Source organism: Bufo gargarizans, chromosome 2 (genome assembly GCF_014858855.1).
Source record: "Bufo gargarizans isolate SCDJY-AF-19 chromosome 2, ASM1485885v1, whole genome shotgun sequence".
NCBI lineage: Eukaryota > Metazoa > Chordata > Amphibia > Anura > Bufonidae > Bufo > Bufo gargarizans.
This window is the reverse complement of record NC_058081.1, coordinates 338210307-338235117: the sequence shown is the minus strand read 5'-3', so window position 1 is coordinate 338235117 and position 24811 is coordinate 338210307. Positions and strand designations below refer to the sequence as shown.

The 24811-nt window shown below is 43.3% G+C and overlaps 1 protein-coding gene across 2 annotated transcripts in view; it reads right to left on the bottom strand.

Moving 5' to 3' along the window:
• NT5DC3 (5'-nucleotidase domain containing 3) overlaps window positions 1-24811 on the bottom strand; it is a 65805-nt gene that overhangs the window by 16981 nt on the left and 24013 nt on the right. For both annotated transcript variants that reach the window (XM_044277290.1, XM_044277291.1), the window contains exons 3-7: window positions 20687-20761; window positions 17277-17332; window positions 9316-9406; window positions 6687-6824; window positions 1984-2044 (exon numbers count right to left, since the gene is read on the bottom strand). In XM_044277290.1, the coding sequence (XP_044133225.1) occupies window positions 1984-2044; window positions 6687-6824; window positions 9316-9406; window positions 17277-17332; window positions 20687-20761 (421 nt within the window). The remainder of the gene's footprint in view (window positions 1-1983; window positions 2045-6686; window positions 6825-9315; window positions 9407-17276; window positions 17333-20686; window positions 20762-24811) is intronic.

The following is a 24811-nucleotide window of genomic DNA, read 5'->3' as shown; positions in this document are numbered from 1 at the left end:
AGCAAAAACTCTTCCATTACTGATAATACAACCGTCTGCATCTGTTATGAACGGATCCAGTTGTATTATCTGTAACATTGCAAGACGGATCCGTCATGAACTTAATTGAAAGTCAATGGAGGACGGATCCGTTTTCTATTGTGTCAGATAAAACGGAGCCCCTTATCACTGATCTCAATACCAGAAAACTAAAACGCTAGTGTAAAAGTAGCCTTAGATTCTCCTACATGCTGTCAGTGAACGTAACTGACCTATTTGGGGAAATGTGAACCCCTTATAATATTCACACATTACAGTTTCTTGTTGAAAGGGAAGAGCTGCTCACTAACCATGTTCAAATATTTAATTATAAGGTGGGCAATATGGTCTGGTGCATGTTAAAGTCCGCAACATAAGAGGCGTTCATAATCACAACAGTGCCCTCACCCTCCCCTTCACACCAGACAGCACATGGGGATGAATCTGATCCCTATGGCCTCTTTCACACGAGCGTGACGGATTAGGTCCGAATGCGTTCAGTTTTTTCTGTTATACCGTTTTGATGCGTTTTCGCACGCATGATAAAAAACTAAAGGTTTACAAACAACATCTCTTAGCAACCAACAGTGAAAAACGCATCGCACCCGCACTTGCTTCCGTATGCAATGCGTTTTTCACTGAAGCCCCATTCACTTCTATGGGGCCAGGGCTACGTAAATAAAATAAACGCAGAAAATAGAACATGCTGCGTTTTTCACGCAACGCATAAGTTATGCGTGAAAAAAATAAATGTTCATGTACACAGACTCATTGAAATGAATGGGTCAGGATTCAGTGCGGGTGCTATGCGTTCATGTCACGCATTGCACTCGCGCAAAAAACTCGCCCGTGTGAAAGAGGCCTATCAGTTTATTGCTACAAAGTCCAGGCTTCCACACACTGCACTTCCCGGATCACAGGGCTCAGTCTAAGGTCTACATTCAAACCAGGGTACGGCCACATGAGGTGGATACGCTGCCGATTTGTGTGGAAAAGCCACGGCCCTTAAAAGCCCTGGAAAACATCCACAAAGGAATTTAGACATAACTGGCTTAGGCCTCTTTCACACTACCGTATGGCTATTTCAGTGTTTTGCGGTCCGTTTTTCACGGATCCGTTGTTACGTTTTTTTTGTTTCCGTTGTGTTTCCGTTTCGTTGTTCAGTTCCGTTTTTCCGTATGGCATATACAGTATACAGTAGATACATAGAAAAAATTGGGCTGGGCCTAACATTTTCAATAGATGGTTCAGAAAAAACTGAACGCATACGGAAGACATACAGATGCATTTCCGTATGTGTTCCGTTTTTTTTGCGGACCCATTGACTTGAATGGAGCAACGGAACGTGATTTGCGGGCAATAATAGGACATGTTCTATCTTTCAACGGAACGGAAAAACGGAATGCATAGGGAGTACATTCAGTTTTTTTGCGGAACTATTGAAATGAATGGTTCTGTATACGGAAAGATAAAAAACGGCCCGCAAAATGGAAACAAAATACGGTAGTGTGAAAGAGGCCATACTGTGGCTTTCCCCAGAAGTCTGCAGCACTATGAATTCCACTAAAAATGTGCACCTACAGCAGGAAATCTACAGTGAACTGTCCTATATGGACCTACCCCAACAGTCAAACAGTACGGTGTATTTTTTTATTGCCGGGTTGGATTACGCAAAGGGTTCTCCAGGTTAATGGAGTAAAATTCAGCTCTTTATAGTAGCCTGCCTTTGTGAATAGCAGGTGTAAAATAGGAGGAAGTGTCTTGCTTCTCATAAACACAAATAACACAATACAAGCGTACACGAGAGACTGAGCTGCGACGTAAAATGATTTATTTCTCGGCTGAATGCCATGATTTCATAAGACCCACAAAGAGGTCTAATCTACTACTCCACAGGCAGAACATTACATTTCTACAGATCAGCTTTTCACATACCTAGTCTAAGGAGAACTAAGCAGTACTTACCAATGTCAGCCTCCACAGCTCGGTACATTAGCCCTTTCACATGAACATCCCGAATGGCGTCCTGTCCACAAAACAGTTACATAAGGTGAGCAAGTGAGTAGAGATCTGATAATACACATTCTGCTTGGCCCCCTTGGTATTACACTTCTGAATGACAAATTCCACAGTCATGGGTGTAATAAGGGCAGTTATGTGGCATAAAAGAAAATAAGCGCAGACACGCACCATATCAGTTAGGGGGGCTTTGCAATGAGGATCTACAAAACATTCGATTTACTGTCCTGAAAACAATAAAATACACATTCGGGGCAGGTGTCAGTGGAAAAAACTGCAAAAAATAGTCAGATTGCAAAACCATTGAGCAGATTTGCTAAGCAAAATGTGCCGAAAGTCTGGTTTAACCCCTTAAGGACCATGGGATTTTCCATTTTTGCGTTTTCGTTTTTCACTCCCCGCCTTCCCATAGTCCTAACTTTTTTATTTTTCCATTCACATAGCCTTATGAGGGCTTATTTTTTGCTGGACAAGTTGTACTTTCTAATGGCACCATTTACGGTTGCATACAATGTAGTAGAGAGTGGAAAAAATATATATATATATATATATATATATATATATATTTTTTTTTTTTTTTACACTGTACACTATGCGCTAAAATTGACCTGTTATCTTCATTCTACAGGTCAGTATGGTTCCAATGACACCACACTTGTATAATTTTTCTTGCGTTTTAATACTGAAAAAAATAATTTATATGTAGGTACTGCGCGACTCGTACTCCCTATTGCTTTCTCAATCAGAATGGCACCATGAAGATACGTAATGGTTATAGCAGGGACTTACAGTTTGGTTGTGATGTCTTAATCCCAGATGCTCCTCTGTGGGTGCTGTTCTCCTGCGTCTTTCCAGTTTTCTTTTTGTTTTTGGTGCCGTTCGGGATGAGGGAAGGTTTGGGGAGCTGGGCCCTAATAGTAACAACTGTTATTTAATAAGATTATTTCTTGAGCTTGCCCCGGCCGGTGGCGCCGCTCGTGATTTAAAAGAAGCCGCTTGTTCGCGCTCGCTCGGAGCGCTGCGTGACGTCACGACAGTGGCTACGGTGGACCAGGAGGACCAAAGTTTTCTCCAACGCGTTTCGATTAGTTCGCTAATCTTCGTCAGGGATGAGTCCTCTGTCTCCTGATGCTGCTTTTGAAGGTATGTAACTCCTCCCTTCCCTGATTCCTACATCCCTGGCTTGCTTGATTGATGTGTTAGTTAAAGGCAAATAGTTCTATCTCTGAGTTGAGACCCGAGGGTACCAAAGTATTTAGGTTAAATATCAAGCGGCTTTCTGATCTGGACATTTTCTTGATAAAATCTCCTCCTCTTTTGTCTTTTTTAACTATTTCAATACCCCGTATTGTAATGTCTGCAAAAAACTAAAAACAAATAAAAAACAGCACACCAGCATGGAAATAAAAAATGAATGGACAGGGGACACAGAAACATATAAAATAAAAGACCACATAACCTGCAGCAGCCAGGGTGCAATATATGCTATAACATGTCCATGCAAAAAAGAATATATAGGACGCACTAAGAGAACTATAAGTAAAAGAATAGGGGAACATATTTATAACATAGGAAGGAAATACGAGGGCCACCCACTTTCCAGACACTATAAGGACAAACACGGAGGAAACTATAGCGGCACCACTTTCCGGGGTATTGAAATAGTTAAAAAAGACAAAAGAGGAGGAGATTTTATCAAGAAAATGTCCAGATCAGAAAGCCGCTGGATATTTAACCTAAATACTTTGGTACCCTCGGGTCTCAACTCAGAGATAGAACTATTTGCCTTTAACTAACACATCAATCAAGCAAGCCAGGGATGTAGGAATCAGGGAAGGGAGGAGTTACATACCTTCAAAAGCAGCATCAGGAGACAGAGGACTCATCCCTGACGAAGATTAGCGAACTAATCGAAACGCGTTGGAGAAAACTTTGGTCCTCCTGGTCCACCGTAGCCACTGTCGTGACGTCACGCAGCGCTCCGAGCGAGCGCGAACAAGCGGCTTCTTTTAAATCACGAGCGGCGCCACCGGCCGGGGCAAGCTCAAGAAATAATCTTATTAAATAACAGTTGTTACTATTAGGGCCCAGCTCCCCAAACCTTCCCTCATCCCGAACGGCACCAAAAACAAAAAGAAAAAAAGAAAAGAAGAAAACTGGAAAGACGCAGGAGAACAGCACCCACAGAGGAGCATCTGGGATTAAGACATCACAACCAAACTGTAAGTCCCTGCTATAACCATTACGTATCTTCATGGTGCCATTCTGATTGAGAAAGCAATAGGGAGTACGAGTCGCGCAGTACCTACATATATATTACTTACATCATTCATTTGATATCCAACGGTGGCGATACCGTTGCGGTACCGCTGCGTCAGCTAAATTCAGTGTAAGCGCCGGTGTACTACTATAGTATGAAAAAAATAATTAAAACCTTTGGAGGAATTTTTTTTTTTTTATAACCATATTCTGACCCCTATAACTTTTTTGTAGCTATGTGTACAGGGCTGTGTGAGGGCTCATTTTATGTGGGACGATCTGTTCTTTTCAGTGATACCAATTTTAAGTGTGTGCGACTTTTTGATCACTTTTTATTAAAAAATTATTGGGTAGTTGGAAGTGAAAAAAAATGGCAAATTGGCTGTTTTTCTTTTTCTTCCTGCTACGCCATTTGCCGTATGCCATTAATATTGTTATATTTTAATAGTATTGCCATTTTCACATGCGGCGATGCCCATGATGTTTATTTTTTTTATTGGTTAAGTATTTTAATTTTAATTTTAAGGAATATTTTAAGGTGATTTGAACTTATTATTTTTTTATATTTGTAAAAACTTTTTTTTTTACTTTTTTCTGTAAACCTTGAACATCATAATATTCGGAGATGGCTAAAAAGCAGTCTGACTATTTCATCATACTATATCAATACAAGGCTGCCACCTAGTGGCCTGTATTGATACATATACGGTATCTAATTGACTCCAAAGCCTGCTTGAGGCTTCGGTCAACTAGTTCATGGTAATAGGTCTCCCGATCTCAGCCGGGGAACGCTGTGACCGGAACGGAAGCGCGCGACTTCCGGTTCAGGTCTGTGCAGATCCCGTGGTCACACCTTATGGCTGATCGCATACATGTGCCATGATGTACAGCTACAGCTAAGGGTTAAAGGGAACCTGTCATCAACTTTATGCTAACCTCACTGGAGGGCAGCATAACGTAGTGACAGAAATGCTTATTTCAGCGGTGTGCCACTCATGAGCTAAAAGTAAGTGGTTGCTGAGAACCAGCATCATAATCATTACAGCCCAGGCCTGGAAAAGAGTCAAATCTACCTGAGAAGAGTCGTGGTTATTATAATCTCCTGCTCTCTCACCCATCTGCTGATGGTTGGCAGTTCTCTCCTAGAGAGAAAGAGAGAAAACTAGGTAGAAGACTGTCAGTCATCAGCAGGTGGGCAGGAGATCAGGACTTCATGAATAACCAGGACTCTTCTCAGGTGGCCGGGACTCTTTTCCAGGCCCAGTCTGCAATGATTGTGATGTTGGTTCTCAGCAACCACTTACTTTTAACTTATAAATGACAGACCGCTGAAATCAACTCACCTGTCTCTACTTTATTCTGCCGTTAGTATGGGCAGCATAAAGGTGATGACAGGTTCCCTTTATAGGGCTTTTCCACTTAATACTGGTGACCTCTCCGCAGATTGGTGGAGGTACGACTCCCAGCACCTCTTTTATTTAATGAGGCCGTGGTGCTCTGGTGAGGGTCACTGCCTTCTCACAGCTTACCAAGCACAGCACCATCCATTGGATAGCAGTTGTGCTTGGCATTGCTGCCCAGGCCCATTCACTTGAATGGGCACTACTTTACACTACCTAAAGTTATACAAAAGTGTCTAACATTTAGGAAGATAAACCAGATTTATCATACAGCATGATTCACCACGATGAATCTGGTGCATCTTTAGTTTCCCTTGTCTAAAGGTCCCTTTACACCGGACAATTCAGCAGGCGATTGTCCGGAAGGAAGGGTTCCTTCCCGAAAAAAGACCGCCCATCACTGAAGCAGGCTGATGCATTTACACGCAGCGATCTCCTCCACAGTATGGGGAGGAACGATCACCAATGCCATCGCTTGTCCCCATACATAATCATTGTTTGCTGGCAGCAGAGCGGAATTAAATCTACTGCCGACCAACGATGATTCAGGTGACCGCCAAATGATCACATTACCCAATGAACAAACATTTAGCTCCTTCATCGGGTAACTGGCGGCACTTTTACACCGCCAGACTATTCCTAATGAGCGAACAATAATTCTTCCTTCGTATGTTATGCAGTGAAAGCAGTGGTTTCAATGACATCGTAATCCTCTTCGCTAAAGGAAAAAGTGGGGGAAAAAAATGGACAAATATGATCCGCAGGCTGTGGACATTTTCCACCACAAACTCTGCACATCAATTGACATGCGGTGCAGATTTTGCTGCTGCGGATTACACGTCTTTACAAGTAAAGATATAACCTCCATACAGCAAAGTGTATTGATCTGCAGTGTACACCAAATGGCTGCAGCAGTGGCAAATCCTCCATTTCTGCGAGAAAATGACTGGTTTACCAACTTTTATTTTATTTCATTAATTTATTACATACCTTTACATCTTTATACAAATGTACAGGCTCATAATCAATGTTGTGTTTCAGGAAATAGTCATTGACACAGGACAGCAAAGTCATCTCAGGTAAGGAGAATATATCCATAAATTGCTTCAAGGTGTTCCCTTCTGAGCTCTGCAGAGTTACAAACAAGAGAGTTACTGCAAGTTGGTATAGTGCTCGTTACAAATACTACACAGCCCAATGTGAATCGCCTGCTCACTAGTGGAGGAGACTGCTGCTATTACATGTAGCGATCTCCTCCGCAGCATGGGGAGGACCGATTGCTAAGCCATCACTCCTCTCCATGCTTTATAGTGGTTTGCCCCCGGCAAATGATAATGTTTTAACATGTCAAAAGATTTGGATTGTCCAATGATTGAGCATAAGGCCTCATGCACACAGCCGTGAGCGGTCCGTGGTATCCCGGCCTGGCATCCTGTCGAGAGCAGGAGCGCACGGCGTCACTGGTTGCTATGACACTGTGCGCTTCATGCAGCCGCTGCACTACAGTAATACACTGGTATAGATCATACGATATTACTGTAGTGCAGCGGCGGCATGAAGCGCACGGCATCATAGCAACCAATAACGCTGTGCGCTCCTGCTCTCGACAGGATAGCAGGCTGGGATACCACGGACCGCTCACGGCCGTGTGCATGAGGCCTTACACTGCAAGATGATCACTAACTAGCGTTCATGCGAACACTCGTTAGCGATTATCTGCTAAAAAAAAAAAGGGTCGTTTAATACAGGCTTTAGGGCAGGACTGCACATGTGGAAAATCTGCCGTACTTACAGGAGCAGCAAAGTGGATGAGATTTTCACAAATCTCCATGTACTTCAGAATGTTTCCGCAAGCAAATCTGCACATAACTTGACATGTTGTGTGGGTTTTAAAGCCGCATCACGTCGATTGTGGTTGCGGATTTTTACCATGGATTTTAACCTTTGCAATGCAAACCCACACCAAGGACTTCCACAACAAAAACCCACACCATTTGGTAATACCAACAGATCCGCTGCGGAATGTCCACTGCAGAAAATTTGCAACAGACCCTCCACATGTGGCCATACCCCAATGTGTACTCCGAGATCAGTAGAAATTTGGGCAAAGGTTTAAAAATATCATATATTGTGCTCCCTCTGGGATTTCCTCGTAAGGGGTAAAATCCTAACTATGCCTGATTTCCTTGAAAAATTCACCCCTCCGGCTCGGGAGCAATTCAATGTCCGGAGAGTATTCTCCTTTCTTCATTCCCTAAAAAGTGGTCCACATACGATTGAGTATACTCCTTTTGAGAGACTAATGTCCTTCTCTCTATATAAGCAGGGTTTACTGTCCCGGATTTACTCGGCTCTCACTGCACCTCCAGAGGGTTCTAAACTTCGCTATATGTTGGAATGGGAGGCTGATCTGTCAGAGGAATTCAGTGTATCTAGGTGGCACCAGCGTTCCCAGACGCTCTCTAAAGGGTCGTGGCAAACTACCCTGGCAGAGACCTCTATTAAGATTCTCCACCGGACTTATTTGGTTCCTGCCAAATTACACCACTTCTACCCTGAGGTCCCCTCTACTTGTTCGGGGTTGTGGGGAGGAGGGTACGATGTTCCACACGTGGTGGACGTGTCCCATGGTTTCTAGACTTTGGGGTCGCATTCGTGATCTGCTCTCATCCTTGTTGGGGCTCACCCTCCCCCTTACAGCCCCGGTGTTTCTGCTTGCTTGCTACTAGGATACATATTGCCTCCCAATGGCGTACCTCAAATTTGAGCTACCAAGCGGTGATTGATAGAGTTAACAGGATCTACCAATATGAACGGATGTCAGCTATCCACTCTGATACATTTCCCTTGTTTGAGACTGTCTGGGAGCCTTGGTCATCTTCTCCTCACTCTGCCAACCTCTCGCTCTATTCTGAACTTTGATAGGTTACGGTATATTTCACATGCAACTGGGATGGAACTAGATGTGGGCCTTCTTTTTGCTGATCGCCATCCAAGACTTAACTCACGCAATTTTGAACTACATGGCTGCTGCCCCTGACCTCTTGACATTTTCTTTATTCTTGATTAATTTTTTCTTTGTCTTTGTCTTTGTCTTTCTGTTTTTTGTATTATTTGCTTATGCCTACTTGACTGGACGCTGCGTCCTTTATTCTATGCACAGTGTACTGTGTACCCTATTATTGTGAAAAACTTTAATAAACATCATTGAAACATAAAAATATCATAAAATGCATTACTTGACCGGAGAAATCGCCCGCTGTTACAGCAGCACCGCTTTGGTGATCCCCACCAGTCTTTGTTCATGGTGCTGCAGGAAATTACCTGTCTGTCTACCCAGATGACTGCTGAAGCCGACTACTGGCCTCAGCGATATCTAGAGGTTAATGGCATTCCTTCCTTGCAGTCACATTTTTTGCTGATCTCGGAAAAAAACCTTTTAAATACTAATTTGCACCAATATCAGTTCTAGACCGGTGGCATGCAGATTTGGGAGCTTTCATACAGGGGCCAAACTACTAATCTTAGGACACTAGGTCAGTTAACAATTGCATAATAACAATAATAACTGTAGGCATGTCAAAGTTTAATAGAGATCTATAATAATTAATACGTGTACCTTTCCATAAAAGTCACTCATCTGTTCCAGTGGCACATGAGAACCTTGATACATTTCAATAACCTCAGAATCTGGTACAACATCAAATCCCCTGAAAATAAAGGACAGAATCAGTTTACACAGTCTGCTGCAGATAGCTGATTTGTAGTAATCTCCCCCGGCATCTTCCAAAAGATGGAGGCTGTAGATGAAACGCCTTAGGAACAGATTGAAGCTGGAATCCAACTGGTTGTTCTTCCCAAAACCGCTCTACGTATGTCATGCACAGGCCTTAGCGACCAACAGTTTGACAACATAAGACCCCTATGTATTCAGAAACTGACGGTATAAGAAACTCAGAAAACTGATGAATCCGTTAGGACGTATTCGCACATGGCAGACTGAAAATCAGTTCCATTCTTCTAAGGCCTCTTTCACACTACAGTTTTTTGCGTTCCGTATACGGTCCGTTTTTTGCGTTCCGTATACGGTCCGTATACGGAACCATCCATTTCAATGGTTCCGCAAAAAAACGGAATGTGTTCCGTATGCATTCCGTTTCCATATTTCCGTTCCGTTGAAAAGATAGAACATGTCCTATATTTGGCCGCAAATCACAGTCCGTGGCTCCATTCAAGTCAATGGGTCCGCAAAAAAAACGGAACACATACGGAAATGCATCCGTATGTCTTCCGTATCCGTTCCGTTTTTTGCGGAACCATCTATTGAAAATGTTATGCCCAGCCCAATTTTTTATATAAAATTACTGTATACTGTATTTGCCATACGGAAAAACGGAACGGAACAACGGAACCACAACGGAAGCAAAAAACGGAACAACGGATCCGTGAAAAACGGAACGCAAAACACTGAATTCAACATACTGTAGTGTGAAAGAGGCCTTAATGAGGTTGTTTTGGCAGCAAGCACATGGATTTCTGCAAGCCGCAGTAGACATATAACGCGGATCATAGTGGATCAGCTCCGGAGCCTTGATATAAAGGGTTATAAAAAGATTTGTAATCTACACTTATTGTATACAGCACTAAAAGTAGTATGTCTTAGGGTCCATTCACACGTCCTCATCCGTTCCGCAATTTTGCAGAACAGGTGCGGACCCATTCATTTTCAATGGGGCCGGAATGTGCTGTCCGCATCCGCATTTGCGGATCTGCACTTCCGTTCCGCAAAAAAAAATAGGACATGTCCTATTCTTGTCCGCAATTGCGGACAAGAACCGGCATTTTCTATGAGAGTGCAGAACGCACATTGCCGATGTCCGTGTTTTGCGGATCCGCAAAACACATACGGACGTTTGAATGGACCCTAAAAGATGATAAACTGTAAGACTCTGGCACTAAAAATATAGAGGGACATTTATCAAGTGATATACGCCACAATAGCGGTGTATTAAAGTTGCAGATTTTGTTGGGCGTCATTTTTGCAGCAAAATCTGCAACTTTTCCCTGCTCATCTCACTTTTCCAAAGCGGCAAGAAAAAAGGCGGAGTGGCGTGGACGGGCCGGCAGGCCTGGCTCTTTCATCATTGTCCACGCCGTTTTTTTTGCAGTGGAAAATGGCTTCAATTTACGCCAGCAAGGAAGCACCTAACTTATGTGGAGGCCTGCGCCTTCCTCCAGCAGCACAGAGAGACTTAAGAGCAGCGTGGAAAATTTTGGTCTTAATAAGTGTCCCTCGTAAACCCTGAACCAGAACTAAACTATTTATGGAACAGCTGCATACATGCAGATTAATGCACCCAACAGGTTCATATATCATGCTTTTATGCCAGTGTAAGGCTACATGCACACGACCGTTCCGTTTTTTTGCGGTCCGCAAACCGCGGATCTGCAAAAAACGGAAGCCGCCCGTGTGCCTTTCGGAATTTGCGGAACGGAACATTGTAGAAATGCCTATTCTTGTCCGCAAAACTGAATAAAAAAAAAAAATTTTGCGGGGCCACGGAACGGAGCAACGGATGCGGACAGCACATGGACGGCTGTCTGCATCTTTTGCGGCCCCATTGAAGTGAATGGGTCCACACCCGGGCCGCAAAAATTGCGGCTCGGATGCGGACCCGAAGAACGGTCGTGTGAATGAGGCCTAACCCTGAGGAAGGGTTTTGGACTAAAATCCATTGTGCATTCTACCTTTCATTGCTCCTCAATCCTTACTTCTGTTCAAACAGCCGTGGGCAGTAAGGAAACCTCAGAAAGACGCCCAATCTGACCCCACATCACCTCTGATATTTGAAATAATAAAGCTTTTGGACCTCTCATCTAATTCATGCAGGAAAAGAGGATTTCTTTAATTGCTAACACAATGCAGAGCTGCTTAGAGACTTGGATCTGAGCAGGTTTCACACTGCAGATTAAGAGATTATTGCATTATTCAGCAACTTCTAATGACAGAACGGGGGTGGCGCACGCTGCCACTTCTAATTATTTCAGCCGTGATTTTGTAGCCAAGTTTGGGTAACTTTACTCTGCAATCTTATTCACTCACCGCTTATAATCTAAAATAAAAGAACGGCAAACTCATTACATAATATCCATTTCCCTCAATCTTTTGGCTGGGGTCGCACATCAGAAGCTGGGATTACTGTGTTACAGCTGAAAACGGCAGCAATAATGATTTTGTGCCCCATACTTGCATCATCTCGTGCAGAATCCATAGTCCACGCTTTTTTACGATATCTACACCAGCTGTCCAGACACCGCGCAGTTGCGTCTGTAAATTGCTGGCCATGTGAACAGGAGCATTACCTCTGATTGCAATCAACGGGAGTCAGTCACCACATGGTTGACAGCGGAACTCAAACGCCAAATTCCTTCAGGCTACTTTCACATCTGCACTTTTCCCTTCCGATATTGAGATCCGTCATAGGAAAGCACTTCAGTGAATAGGGGCAAAACTGAACTGAATGCACCAGAATGCATTCCGTCGCGTTTGGTTGCGTTCCTATGCCGGACAGAAAACGCTGCGGTGTAAGATGGATCAGGCATGAAACACAATGTAAGTCAATGGTGCCGGATCCCTTTTCTCGGACACAAAAGAAAAAACGTGCCAGATCCGTCATGGCCATTTTAGAGAGAATACAACCGTATCCGTTCATAACGGATGCAGATGGTTCTATTATCCTAAGGCCTCATGCACACGACCGTTCCATTTTTTGCGGTCCGCAAAAAACGGAAGCCTTCCGCAATTTGCGGAACGGAACGGGTGGCCCATTGCAGAAATGCCTATTCTTGTCTGCAAAACAGACAAGAATAGGACATGCTATATTTTTTTTGTGGGGCCACGGAACAGAGCAACGGATGCGAACCGCACATGGAGTGCTGTCCGCATCTTTTGCGGCCCCATTGAAGTGAATGGGTCCACATCCGATCCGCCAAAACTGCGGCTCAATGCGGACTACAACAACGGTCGTGTGCATGAGGCCTAAAAGGAAGCGTTTTTGCTGATTCATGATGGATCCAGCAAAAACTCAGATGTGAAAGTAGCCTTCTAGTGTAGTAAAATGTAAAAATGTAGGAACATATTTGATTTCCTCCATCCATTTAAATGTAGTACAGGCTGCAGAGTATAGAAAAAGGTATGGCTACTAGGAACTGGATTGAGTTGTGTTTAAAACAAGAAAATTCATGAATTTATAGTATATATCATCATATTAGAGAACTGAACATAGGGCAGCCAGCATAGCCACAAATGTATTTATTTATTTTATGCACTTATATAGCGCTACTATATTCTGCAGCGCTTTACAGACATGAGCATCCAGCTCATTGGGGCTCACAATCTAAGCTCCCTATCAGTAGGTCTTTGGAGTGTGGGAGGAAACCGGAGTACCCAGAGGAAACCTATGCAGAAACGGGGAGAACATACAAACTCCATGCAGATGTTGCCCTTGGTTGGATTTGAACCGCACCAGTGCCAACCAGTGAGCCACTGTACTGCCCAAATGAAAGGTAAAGGGTACCCATTCTAATGAAAAGAGGATGCCTAGTTCATTAAGGGGGTTGTGTTCACATGTCCTCTCTCAGCACTTCAGTGAAATACATAGGCAATCCACTGATTTCAAAGAGAGCTGTGTAATTCCCAGCAGAGAAGAAGCTGAATACTTGTACCAGGTCTCCCCAGAGGTTATAGCTGATAGAAGTCCCAGCAGAAAATGCCCCAATAAAAAGATAGCCCAAAGTCGACAACACCTTTAATCACATGGGAATCCTTTAGGCCCCATGCACACGGCCGTGTTTCACGGCCGTGTGCGGGCCGTGGAACCACGGCCTGGATCCCTCCTGAGAGCAGGAGCGCACAGCGTCACTGGTTGCTATGACGCCGTGCGCCCCTTGCTGCCGCCGCAATACAGTAATACACTGGTATGATCTATACCAGTGTATTACTGTACTGTGCCGGCAGCAGGGAGCACACGGCGTCATAGCAACCAGTGACGCCGTGCGCTCCTGCTCTCAGGAGGGATCCAGGCCGCGGTTCCACGGCCCGCACACGGCTGTGAAACACGGCCGTTTGCATGGGGCCTTAGACTGACAAATCACTGGAAAGCATAGAAAGTGACCACGCTGTATACACTTCAAGAGACCGGCACGGCTCATACTGGCAGCGCTGGTTTATCAATTAGTACATTTTGATAAACCACTTGCCTCCCCCATGTAATTCTGGAGTATCTATTCTTATGTCTATGTTGGGCCATTATTGTATTATTCCTACCAGAACAGTCTGCAGTAAAGGAACTGCAGGGTGTTACCAGGAGAGGGTGTGTCCGACTCTGCCCAATCAGTGCTGCTGATGTCAGACTCTGCAGGGACACACCCCCAACTGATAACGCCTATCCATACCTTTACTGCAAGCTGCTGGAAATTCATTCATAACTTCTAGTAGAAATAATAGAGGAATGGCACAACATAGAGCCATAAGAATAGATGCTCCTTAATTGATATTACATGGGGAATGCAAGTAGTTAGTAAAACATATACGTCAGGAGAGGTGACAGGTCCCCTTTAACCTTCCATTTTGGCCTAAGGGTCTATAAACACGTCCACAAAATGGGTTCGCATCCGTTCTGCAATTTTGCAGAACAGGTGTGGACCCATTCATTTTCAATGGGGCTGGAATGTGCTGTCCGCATCCGAGGATCCGCACTTCCGTTCCGCAAAAAAATAGAACATTCTTGTCTGAAAAGGCATTTTCTATGAGAGTGCCGGCGATGTGCGGTCCGCAAAATGCGGAACGCACATTGCCAGTGTCCGTGTTTTGCAGATCCGCAAAACACATACGTACGTGTGAATGGACCCTAAGGATGACTTTGTTTCCACCTCTGATTTTCAAGCCTCATATTGTCATTTGCTGAGGCTCTGTGATGTCAAATCATAAAAATTATCCCTAAAATGACTCCACTTGGAAAAGAAGACCCTGCAGGGTACTTCTGTATGGGTATAGACTTAACATAGTAGAATTATAGTTTGAACTTGATGAACGAACATTATTTTCAATTTTACTAGGTTATGGTTAGATACTGTGTAATATTATACAGTGCAGCTTAGGCTCCTTTCACACCTGCGTTCAGGTGTCCGCTCGTGAGCTCCGTTTGAAGGGGCTCACGAGCGGCCCTGAACGCAGCCGTCTGGCCCTAATGCATTCTCAGTGGAGGCGGATCCACTGAGAATGCATCCGCCTGCCAGCGCTCAGCCTCCGCTCCGCTCAGTGAGCGGACACCTGAACGCTGCAAGCAGCGTTCGGGTGTCCGCCTGGCCGTGCGGATCCATCCAGACTTATAATGGAAGTCAATGGGGACGAATCCGCTTGAAGATGACACCATATGGCTCAATCTTCAAGCAGATCCGGCCCCCATTGACTTTCAATGTAAAGTCTGAACGGATCCGCTCAGGCTACTTTCACACTTAGAAATTTTTCTAAGTTATAATGCAGACGGATCCGTTCTGAACGGAGCCACCGTCTGCATTAATATGAGCGGATCCGTTCAGAACGGATCCGATCGAACGCTAGTGTGAAAGTAGCCTTATTCATCTAGGGATATAGTGAGAATAAAACAATGTAAGCATTTTACTTAAATATACATCAGGAAACTTGTCAGAAGACCCATGCAACCCTAACCATGGGCAGCATGAAATACCAACAGGTCCAATTACCTTAGTTTTACTCTAGACTTATATCAATTTTTGTACAAGGAGTATCCGTAAATAGGGGAACAATTTGCTGTAGGACTCCCCCAAAAATATTTGGCAGTAGTACATGACCGCTACTTTCCACATCTGCACTTTCGGCAACTGTGGCTTCCTCCGCTGGACTATGGCATGTGATGACGACCACTTCAGATGAAGTATGGAGGTGTCCTCACTACATATATATTCCACTTCTGAAGCGGCCTCTATGTCACTAACCGAATCCGAGTACAAAATAACGTAAGCCATCTCTGCTGTGCAGGTTCTACACACTATTGCACAATGGAAATAAAAGCAAAACAATACATGTAAAATTTTTTTTTTTACTATGGAGAAATAAAAGAAAAACTGTGAATTATTTATTTATTTATTTATTTTTCCAGTAAATAATCTATGTATTTACTATTTAGGAACAGCCCTAACCCTAATATATAGGGTTAAAAAAGTTATAAGCAGAGTGAAAGGAGAGGACTGCGAGGACCACCATTTAACTTAGGCTACATGCTTACGACCGTATGGGTTTTGTGGTCCGCAAAAAAAAAAACGAAAAAAAACTGTTGACATTCGTATGCCATCCGTTTATTTTTTTTTTTTTTTGCTGATCCATTGTAACAATGCATAAAACGGAAAAGAATAGGACACGTTCTATTTATTTTTTTTTTGCGGGGCTACGGAACGGAGATACAGATGCGGATACCACGCAGTGTGCTGGCTGCATTTTTCAAAGACCCATTGAAGTGAATGGGTCCGCATCCCATCCGCAAAAAAAAAAAAAAACGGAACAGACACGGAAACAAAATACGTTCGTGTGCATGTAGCCTTACAGCTGGGCTGCGATTGTTTTTTCACAACAATCAAACTGGTCCCCAAAATAATGTCCAAGCCCCTAGCTGTGAGCTGACAGCTGGGGCTTGGAGATGTCAGCACTGCTTGCAATGCAATCTTATTCTAAAGCGCTGCCGTAGAAACACAGTAATGACCGCCATACAATTACACATCAGCGGTCAATAAGGAGTTAAATAACTTGCTAACAGCTCATTCAAACCACATAAAGGGCAATCTCAGTGCCTAGCAATACAGGGACTTTATTCTGCACTTGTAGCCATCTTAAGTGGCGAGATATGGCTACGAATCAGTCGAAAGGCCCCTTCACATGAGCAATGACTGGGAACAAACCAGTCAATCCAGATCATTGCTTGATCATTTACATGCAGCAATCATCTCCTCTTTATGGGGATGAGCGATCATAGAGTATCATTGTTTGCTGGCAGCAGATTACTGTTTACCCAAGACAATGTGCCCCAATTCTTTGCTGGTGTAAGAGGACCAGTCACCACTCCTGACATGTCTGGTTTCCTAAATCATTATTCCTCATGCAATAATGATTCTAGAGATCCTTTAGTATAACTTTATGTTGTTTCATTCCTCAGTTATTGCTACTAGAAATGCATTAATGAATCTGCAACAGGGTGTTATCAGTGAGGTTAGGGGTTTACCATGGTCTAATCAGTGCTGCCAGTGTGACATTGTGCAGGGAAACACACTGAACTGTTCAGCCCCGGTTGCAGATTCATTAATACATTTTGAGTAGAATTAACTGAGGAACGAAATTACAAAGTTATAAGAAAAGAAGCTCCAGAATCATTGCATGGGGAATAAGATTATTTAGTAAAACAGACATGTTAGAAGTGACAGGTCAATAAAAAGGTAGAAGGAATAAATGTGAAGTCCATAATAAAACCATACAAACACAAGCCAATGCTGAGAACATGTCTGACTCACCGGTACACAGTTCCCAGCTGGATGTAGTGGAAGGAGTCAATCTTCATTAATAGTGCCTTATAAAAAGAAATAGACCATTAACACTTTCATACTACTGATACAGCAAAATAATGGACGAAGAAAGTGTTAAAATGTGTAAACCGGACATTCAAGTTAGACACGTCTGAGAATGGGCTAACGACAGCTCAGCAGTTAGAGTTTCATACAAACACAGGCTGCAGTTTTGTCTTCACAAAAGTAGAATTATATAGCACTGCTCTAGTGTACATGGCGGTTGGTGAAGTTAGTAAAAGTATAATGGGGGAATTTATCATGAGGAGAATATTTGAAGTCAGTTTTGCTTGTATCTGCGTTGTCTTACCTGATGCCACATGTACGAAATCTCACAGGTTGTTTGATAAATTTGTCTAGAGAAGCTGCTCCACCCTTGCACTGAAGTGAGATTGCGACTTTTTAAAACTTCATTAACCTAGCTGACCACACACACTTTTCCACCCATATCGCACTATTTTGCGACTTTTTGATGCCAGATTTCTGGAACGAACATATGATAAATCAAAGCCTAGGTATTTTAGGCAGAGGTTGGTGGAGAATGGGACTGTTAAAGGGGTATCCCGTTTTTTTTTTTTTAATTCATTTGTTTATATAATAAAAAAATATATATACCATATTTTTTGCTTTATAAGACGCACCTGATGATCAGACGCACCCCAGATTTTAGAGTAGGAAAATAAGAAAATAATATTTTTCATCAGACCTCATATCAGCCCACTCAGAGCCTTATAAGACTGCGCGCACTAAGTCTTGACGCTGTACGTGGTCAGGACAGTGCAGCGTAGGCCGGGAAGATGGAAGCACAACAGCTGAAGAGGAGCCGTGGCGCAGACCAGCGAGGGTAAGTATTACCTGCGCTTGCGGCGCTTCGCAAGCGGTCACTAGTATTCGTTTTATAAGATGCACGGACATTTCCCCCCCCCCCCACACTTTTTTTTGGGGGGGGAGGGGCGTGCGTCTTATAAAGCAAAAAATGCGGTATACAATTTTCAAATACATATGCATTTAAAATTTTGCTTAGGCTACTTTCACACTAGCGTTAATATTTTCCGGTATTAAGATCCATCATACAGTCTCAATACCGGAAAAAAAAAAAACGCTTCCGTTTTGTCTCTATTCATTGTCAATGGGGACAAAACGTAACTGAACAGAACGGAATGCTCCAAAATGCCTTCCGTTCCGTTCTCATACCACAGTTTGCATGCTGCAGTTTGCTTTCCGTCCTGGGATGGGGAGCAAGACGGATCCGGCATTACCCATAATGCAAGTCAATGGGGACGGATCAGTTTTCTCTGACACAATAGAAAATGGATCTGTCCTCCATTGACTTTCAATGGAGTTCATGATGGATCCATCTTGGCTATGTTAAAGAAAATACATAACGGATGCAGATGGTTGTATTATCAGTAACGTAAGAGTTTTTTGCTGAACCCTGCCAGATCCAGATCCGTTGGGACCCGCACCTATATCGAGAACAGAGCCCCTGCAAGTGAAGGAGGGCGCACTGGGCATGCGCAGCCGCCCTCCATTTATTTTCTATGGGGACGGCGAAAATAGCCGAGTGCTGGCTCGGCTATTTTCGTCGGCCCCATAGAAAAAGAATGCAAGCGGGGGGCCGCGCATGCGCAGTACACTCCCATTCGCTTCTATGGGGAGCCAGCTTGGTGGTGGCTGGACCTGAGTCCTCCAGTCACCACCTTGCGGGGCTCCGTTCTCAATATAGATGCGGGTTCCAACAGTGGGACCTGCACCTATAAGACAATAGGGGCATATCCTAGCGATATGCCCCCATTGTCCATGATGAGACAACCCCTTTAAATATCTTTCTTATATCAGGTTGTTGAACATTATCTGCACAGCAGAATGGTTTAGCCCATGAATCCGTCAGTCCTGTGCAACCATTGCCTAACTGAAACATGGCATCAGTCATGAGACACCAAACTGAAATTCCATAAGCAATAGAGCTACATGACATATGTGTACTGGGTAAGCACACAGGACACGTCCATGGATTAACTACATAGGACTAATGGTGAAACCATGATGGTTATTACAACCACTCCATAATATGTGTATTTACATGCCTGCCTGTTTCCAGGTGATTTGTAAAATGGCTTCCTGTCTGTAGGTGATGTTATCATGTTAATAAATGAAACTGTAAACAAAAATTACAAACACAACACATACAGGGGTGACGGTGAACAATCTCAGATGTGCAGTACACAGACACTGACAGACATGAAATACTGCTGCAGGCAGTAATGATGCATATACTGTTGTTGTGCCTTTTCATAGGTAAATACATTGATATCCAATTCATTCTAGTCAAGATGAATTTTCATTGCCTTTAAGAGCCATGCTCGACTATAGTTACAATTTTGTATGTCTTAAGTAAGGTCGCAGAAAGGTTTCTGCTCTTCAGTGTTATTCTTCTCATGAATGTACCAGTCTGAGAAGAATCCTCCTTGTCTACTATTAAATTTATGACGGGAGATAAAGATAAGCTCTATGCAGCTGGTGATAATTACCTATACAATTAGGCATTTATTAATGATTACAACCCGACACTGTATTCATATGTTCTGCATCTCACTATTCCCCTGTTAGATAGCTGGACAGTTAACAGAATGCCAGAGGTCACATGACTGACGCCCTCTTTAGTCCCCCTATTCAGATCGCTAATTGATGCATTTTACAGGACTAACATGAGCTGTGCCAGTTTTTTTTTATAGATAAACTATTGTGTGATTATAATAAAGGTCTTTTAAATACATGTATAATAGAAAATTGTATAACTGCCTATTCTCTAAATAAATACATGCAATCATTAAAATTGGATATCCCTTTAATAATGGCAATTCAGCCAAGATGCCTTGAGGGATGTCTGATTAAAGTGGATTTAAAGTCCACATAGCTACTGCTCAGCACCTCACCAAGCCACATCCACACTGCACTTACACAAGTGCCCAAGTTCCTAACAGTGGTCTATCCCCTGTCAAGTAGTTCAACAAAAAGAAGTTACACACTAAAAATCCCCCTATGTTTGGCTTCACCAACCTACTGCACATGCTCCAAGCACTTCTGTCGCTAATAGCACACCATCCAACTGCACATGCATGAGTTTTCAATTAGCACATCCGATAGCTGGGGATGTCACTCAAGTCCAGGGAGAAGGAGGGCCTAAGAAAGCTCATAAAACACCAGATTTCTCTGAAAGCAAGAACACCCATCTGACTCCTTATAGTACATTTCATTCCCAGAGAACTCTTAAGTAGAAAGTACAATCTGAGAATGTGACCCCCTGACCAAGAGGCTGTGCAGCTCTTGACGGAAAAGCTTCATGTCAAAATACTAACCTTATGAACATCATAGTGAAGACCCCGAATTGCAAAGTCTGGATCATACTCATATCTTCTCAATTCACTGGGATACTGTAACAAAAGAACTAAATTAGAAGAGCAAGCAGTAAGATACAGAACTGAAGCCTATAGCACCTGAAGCTTTAACATACCTTTCTCATAATTACTAGACATAAAGGTAGCCAAACTAGCTTGTCAGTTAGTCATCCTATCCAAACTGAATAGGGTTGGTGACTAGAGATGAGCGAACTTGTGTGTTCGGCGTACAAGGTTCGGGTTATCTAAGAATTCCATGATTGATTCTGCCACCATGCACCATAACTTATGTTCCGTGGTAGCGGAATCCATAACAGAATTCTTAAATAACCCGAACCTTGTATGCCGAACTTGAAACACAAGTTCGCTCATCCCTAATTGTCTAGAACAGTAAACCCTGATAACATTTTTAGGATCCATATGTTCCCATAGATTCAAACACTACTGTGGTGTCAAATTGAATGGCCTATAATGTCTGCAATTCTCATATTCCCTCTTTGTTAGATAGGAATAACTTTTAATATTTTTAGCTGGGTTAGTGCCAGAGCCTTCGTTCTTCTCCCCTCCTTTCGGTAGATCACAGTAGTCCTCATTGATTCCTATTCGGTAACCACTGAAACAAATGGCAATGTAACTGCCAATCTAACACAGGCTACTTTCACACTAGCGTTAATATTTTCCGGTATTAAGATCCATCATACAGTCTCAATACCGGAAAAAAAAAAAACGCTTCCGTTTTGTCTCTATTCATTGTCAATGGGGACAAAACGTAACTGAACAGAACGGAATGCTCCAAAATGCCTTCCGTTCCGTTCTCATACCACAGTTTGCATGCTGCAGTTTGCTTTCCGTCCTGGGATGGGGAGCAAGACGGATCCGGCATTACCCATAATGCAAGTCAATGGGGACGGATCAGTTTTCTCTGACACAATAGAAAATGGATCTGTCCTCCATTGACTTTCAATGGAGTTCATGATGGATCCATCTTGGCTATGTTAAAGAAAATAGACTGGTGTACGGCCATTCTTTCATAACGTTACATTCCATTTTCATTTTGTTACCTCATTTGAAGAGGTATGACACTTATACTGACCTTTCTTAGCAATTGCTGAGGAATGTCATAAGATAAACCAGAAACCAAGCTTAAATAAACAGGGTTTATTCTTTTCTTCCACCTCATTCTCAAAATATGACCCTTATCAAATCCACAATAAATCCATCCATGAAGGCATGCAGCACATCAGGAGAAATATTCACCATTAGGCCAGTGAAACCTTTGTGCTCTATTGCAGTATTATCAGCGTTCCTATCATTTGGTGCCACTTTTATTCCCCGTATAGTTTAGGGGTATGTTCACATGAAACCTTGTTGCTGTGTTTTTCTGTAACTTTTTTTTGTAGCAATGACAGAAAAATATTGTCCAGTTAATTTTATGAAAAAAATGCAACACAGAAAGCAATTTAAATGCAAACTGTTATTTTAGGGCAGTTTGCTGCCTACTACTAGTTTCAAACTTGGGCCATGTCCCTCCTAGTAATACATGCTGGACATCAGTTCTGTGACTCCACAAAGTGGCTGTCTTCACAAGCGCTCACGGGTCAGTTTCATTCGTGTATTGCTTTCCTCTTCTGCAGCCATTGCTATGTGTCTCCTCCCTCTCTGTACAACCTCTGACATTTCTGCTGGTATGTCCTGCTGACCTCACACTGATCAGAGTAACCGGGCTGAGCAAAGCAGATAATGACATAGAATGTGGTCGGCAGATAAGAACCATTTGGCCCATCTAGTCTGCCCAATATACTGAATACTATGGATAGCCCCTGGCCCTATCTTATATGAAGGGTGGCCTTATGCCTATCCCATGCATGCGTAATCTCCTTCATTGTATTTGCAGCTACCACTTCTGCAGGAAGGCTATTCCATGCATCCACTACTCTCAGTAAAGTAATACTTCCTGATATTACTTTTAAACCTTTGCCCCACTAATTTAAAACTATGTCCTCTTGTTGCAGTTTTTCTTCTTTTAAATAGTCTCTCCTCTTACCTTGTTGATTCCCTTTATGTATTTAAAAGTTTCTATCATATCCCCTCTGTCTCGTCTTTCTTCCAAGCTATACATGTTAAGGTCCTTTAATCTTTCCTGGTAATCAGCCCAAATCTGACAGCAGCCAGGAAATGTGTGCTGTCGCAACCATGTCAGCAGCGCAGCCAGCTATGTAAAGGAGTTGCACAGAATCTACAGCAAACTGGCAGGAAATTTTCATGAAAACCATTTCATTTAGAAAGGTGCCTTTATATCCTATCAACTGGATATGCTTTGAACATATCTGCTTAGTGTTTTTTTCTGTATCTCCCATAGATTTAAAGGGGTTATTCAGGAAATGATAATGATGACTTATCCCCTAAAGTGGGAAAATTGGCTCCTACCTCACAGTTGTTGTTTTTTGCCTTCCTATGAATCAACTTGCAGGATGACAGGCCGAACTGGATGGACAAATGTCTTTTTTAGGCCTTAAGTACTATGTTACTATGTTACATTGGCAGTGGTCCAAGTCCCTCCGCCAATCAGCTGTTTTAGGTAGCTGCGGTGCTCACCGGAGCTCAGGTGAGTGTGGAGGGCTCCTGGCAGCTTACCAAGCACAGCACCATACACTCATTCACTTCAATGGGGCTAAGCTGCAACTAGTCCATGTGACCAATGTACTGAGATGTCACATGGCCTAGGAAGGGGTTGTGGTGCTCACAGAGCACCCACCCTCTTGTAACAGCTAATCAGAAGGGGCCCCAGGAGTCAGAACCCACCAATCTGATATTGATGACCGATCCTAAAGATAGGTAATCAATATGAATTCCTGGATAACTCCTTTTACTGAGTACCAAGAACACACCGCTACTTTTCATTTAAGAAGTGGATGTCTCAGCAGAAACTCATAAACATGGTGTTCTAAGACTAGGAAGCAAGACAGAATTTGGAAAATAATGTGTAAAGGAGTATAACTTGATTGTAGTATCTATACGTATATAAGTTATGTGTGCATGTACGATCCTCGATCACTCAAAAACTCAACAATCGATTTCAACGAAACTTGGTATACACATCCCTTGTTAAAGAAACCTTGTGGGGGGGGGTCACAGCTCTCTAGGACGTAACGTTCCTGAGACATTGTAAAAAAATTACCTGCATTAGCCAATACAAGCCTGCAAGTCTTTCTCTTCATATCCCAACTGCCATACACCCGGTCACATGTCCCTTATCAGCCAATAGAAGCTTGCAGGCCCTTAGTCTCCACATACACACAGTTTTACTCCAGGGTTCCAGAACAACCCAGACATTTTTCTTCACTGCTGTAGGTCAGCTTTAGGCTAGGGCTACACAATGAAATATATTGCGCAACAATAAGTCGCAGGACACATAGGGCACAACTACACTGCTACATGTGTCGTGCGACATTAATGTTGCACCAATGTTGTGCGACAATTTTTATAATGAGTCTATGTTGTTGCACTGCGACATGTGACATACTGCGACGTGACAGTCGCAGAAAAATCCATCTTGGATGTCACATGTGGCAGTGCGACACCATAGCCTATCATTATAAAAATTGTTGAGACAAAATGTTGCGCGACACATGTCGTCGTGTAGCCCTAGCATTAAAAGGGGCAGGTCGCTGTGGACGTGACTGTTAAAGGGGCGCGCACTGTGGAGGTCACTGTTAAGGGGGCAGGCCGCTGTGGAGGTAACTGTTAAGGGGGCAGGGGCCACTATTAAAGGGGCAACTGCTGTGGAGGTCACTGTTAAGGCAACGGGGTACTGTGGAGGTCACCTAAGGGGGCGGACACCTGAGGAGGTCACTGTCAAGGAAGTGGGGTGCTGTGAAACTCACTGTTAAAGGGGCGGGCTGCTATGAAGGTCAAAGTTAAGGGGATGGGCTGCTGTGGAGGTACCATTTAAAAGTGGCGGGGCACTGTGGGGGTGGGGGGGGTCAGTGTTAAAGGGTAGGGGACTGTGGAGTTCACTGCTAAAGGGGCGGGGTGCTGATACTGTCGATATCTTTTAACGAGAAACACAAACATTAAATTAAATAG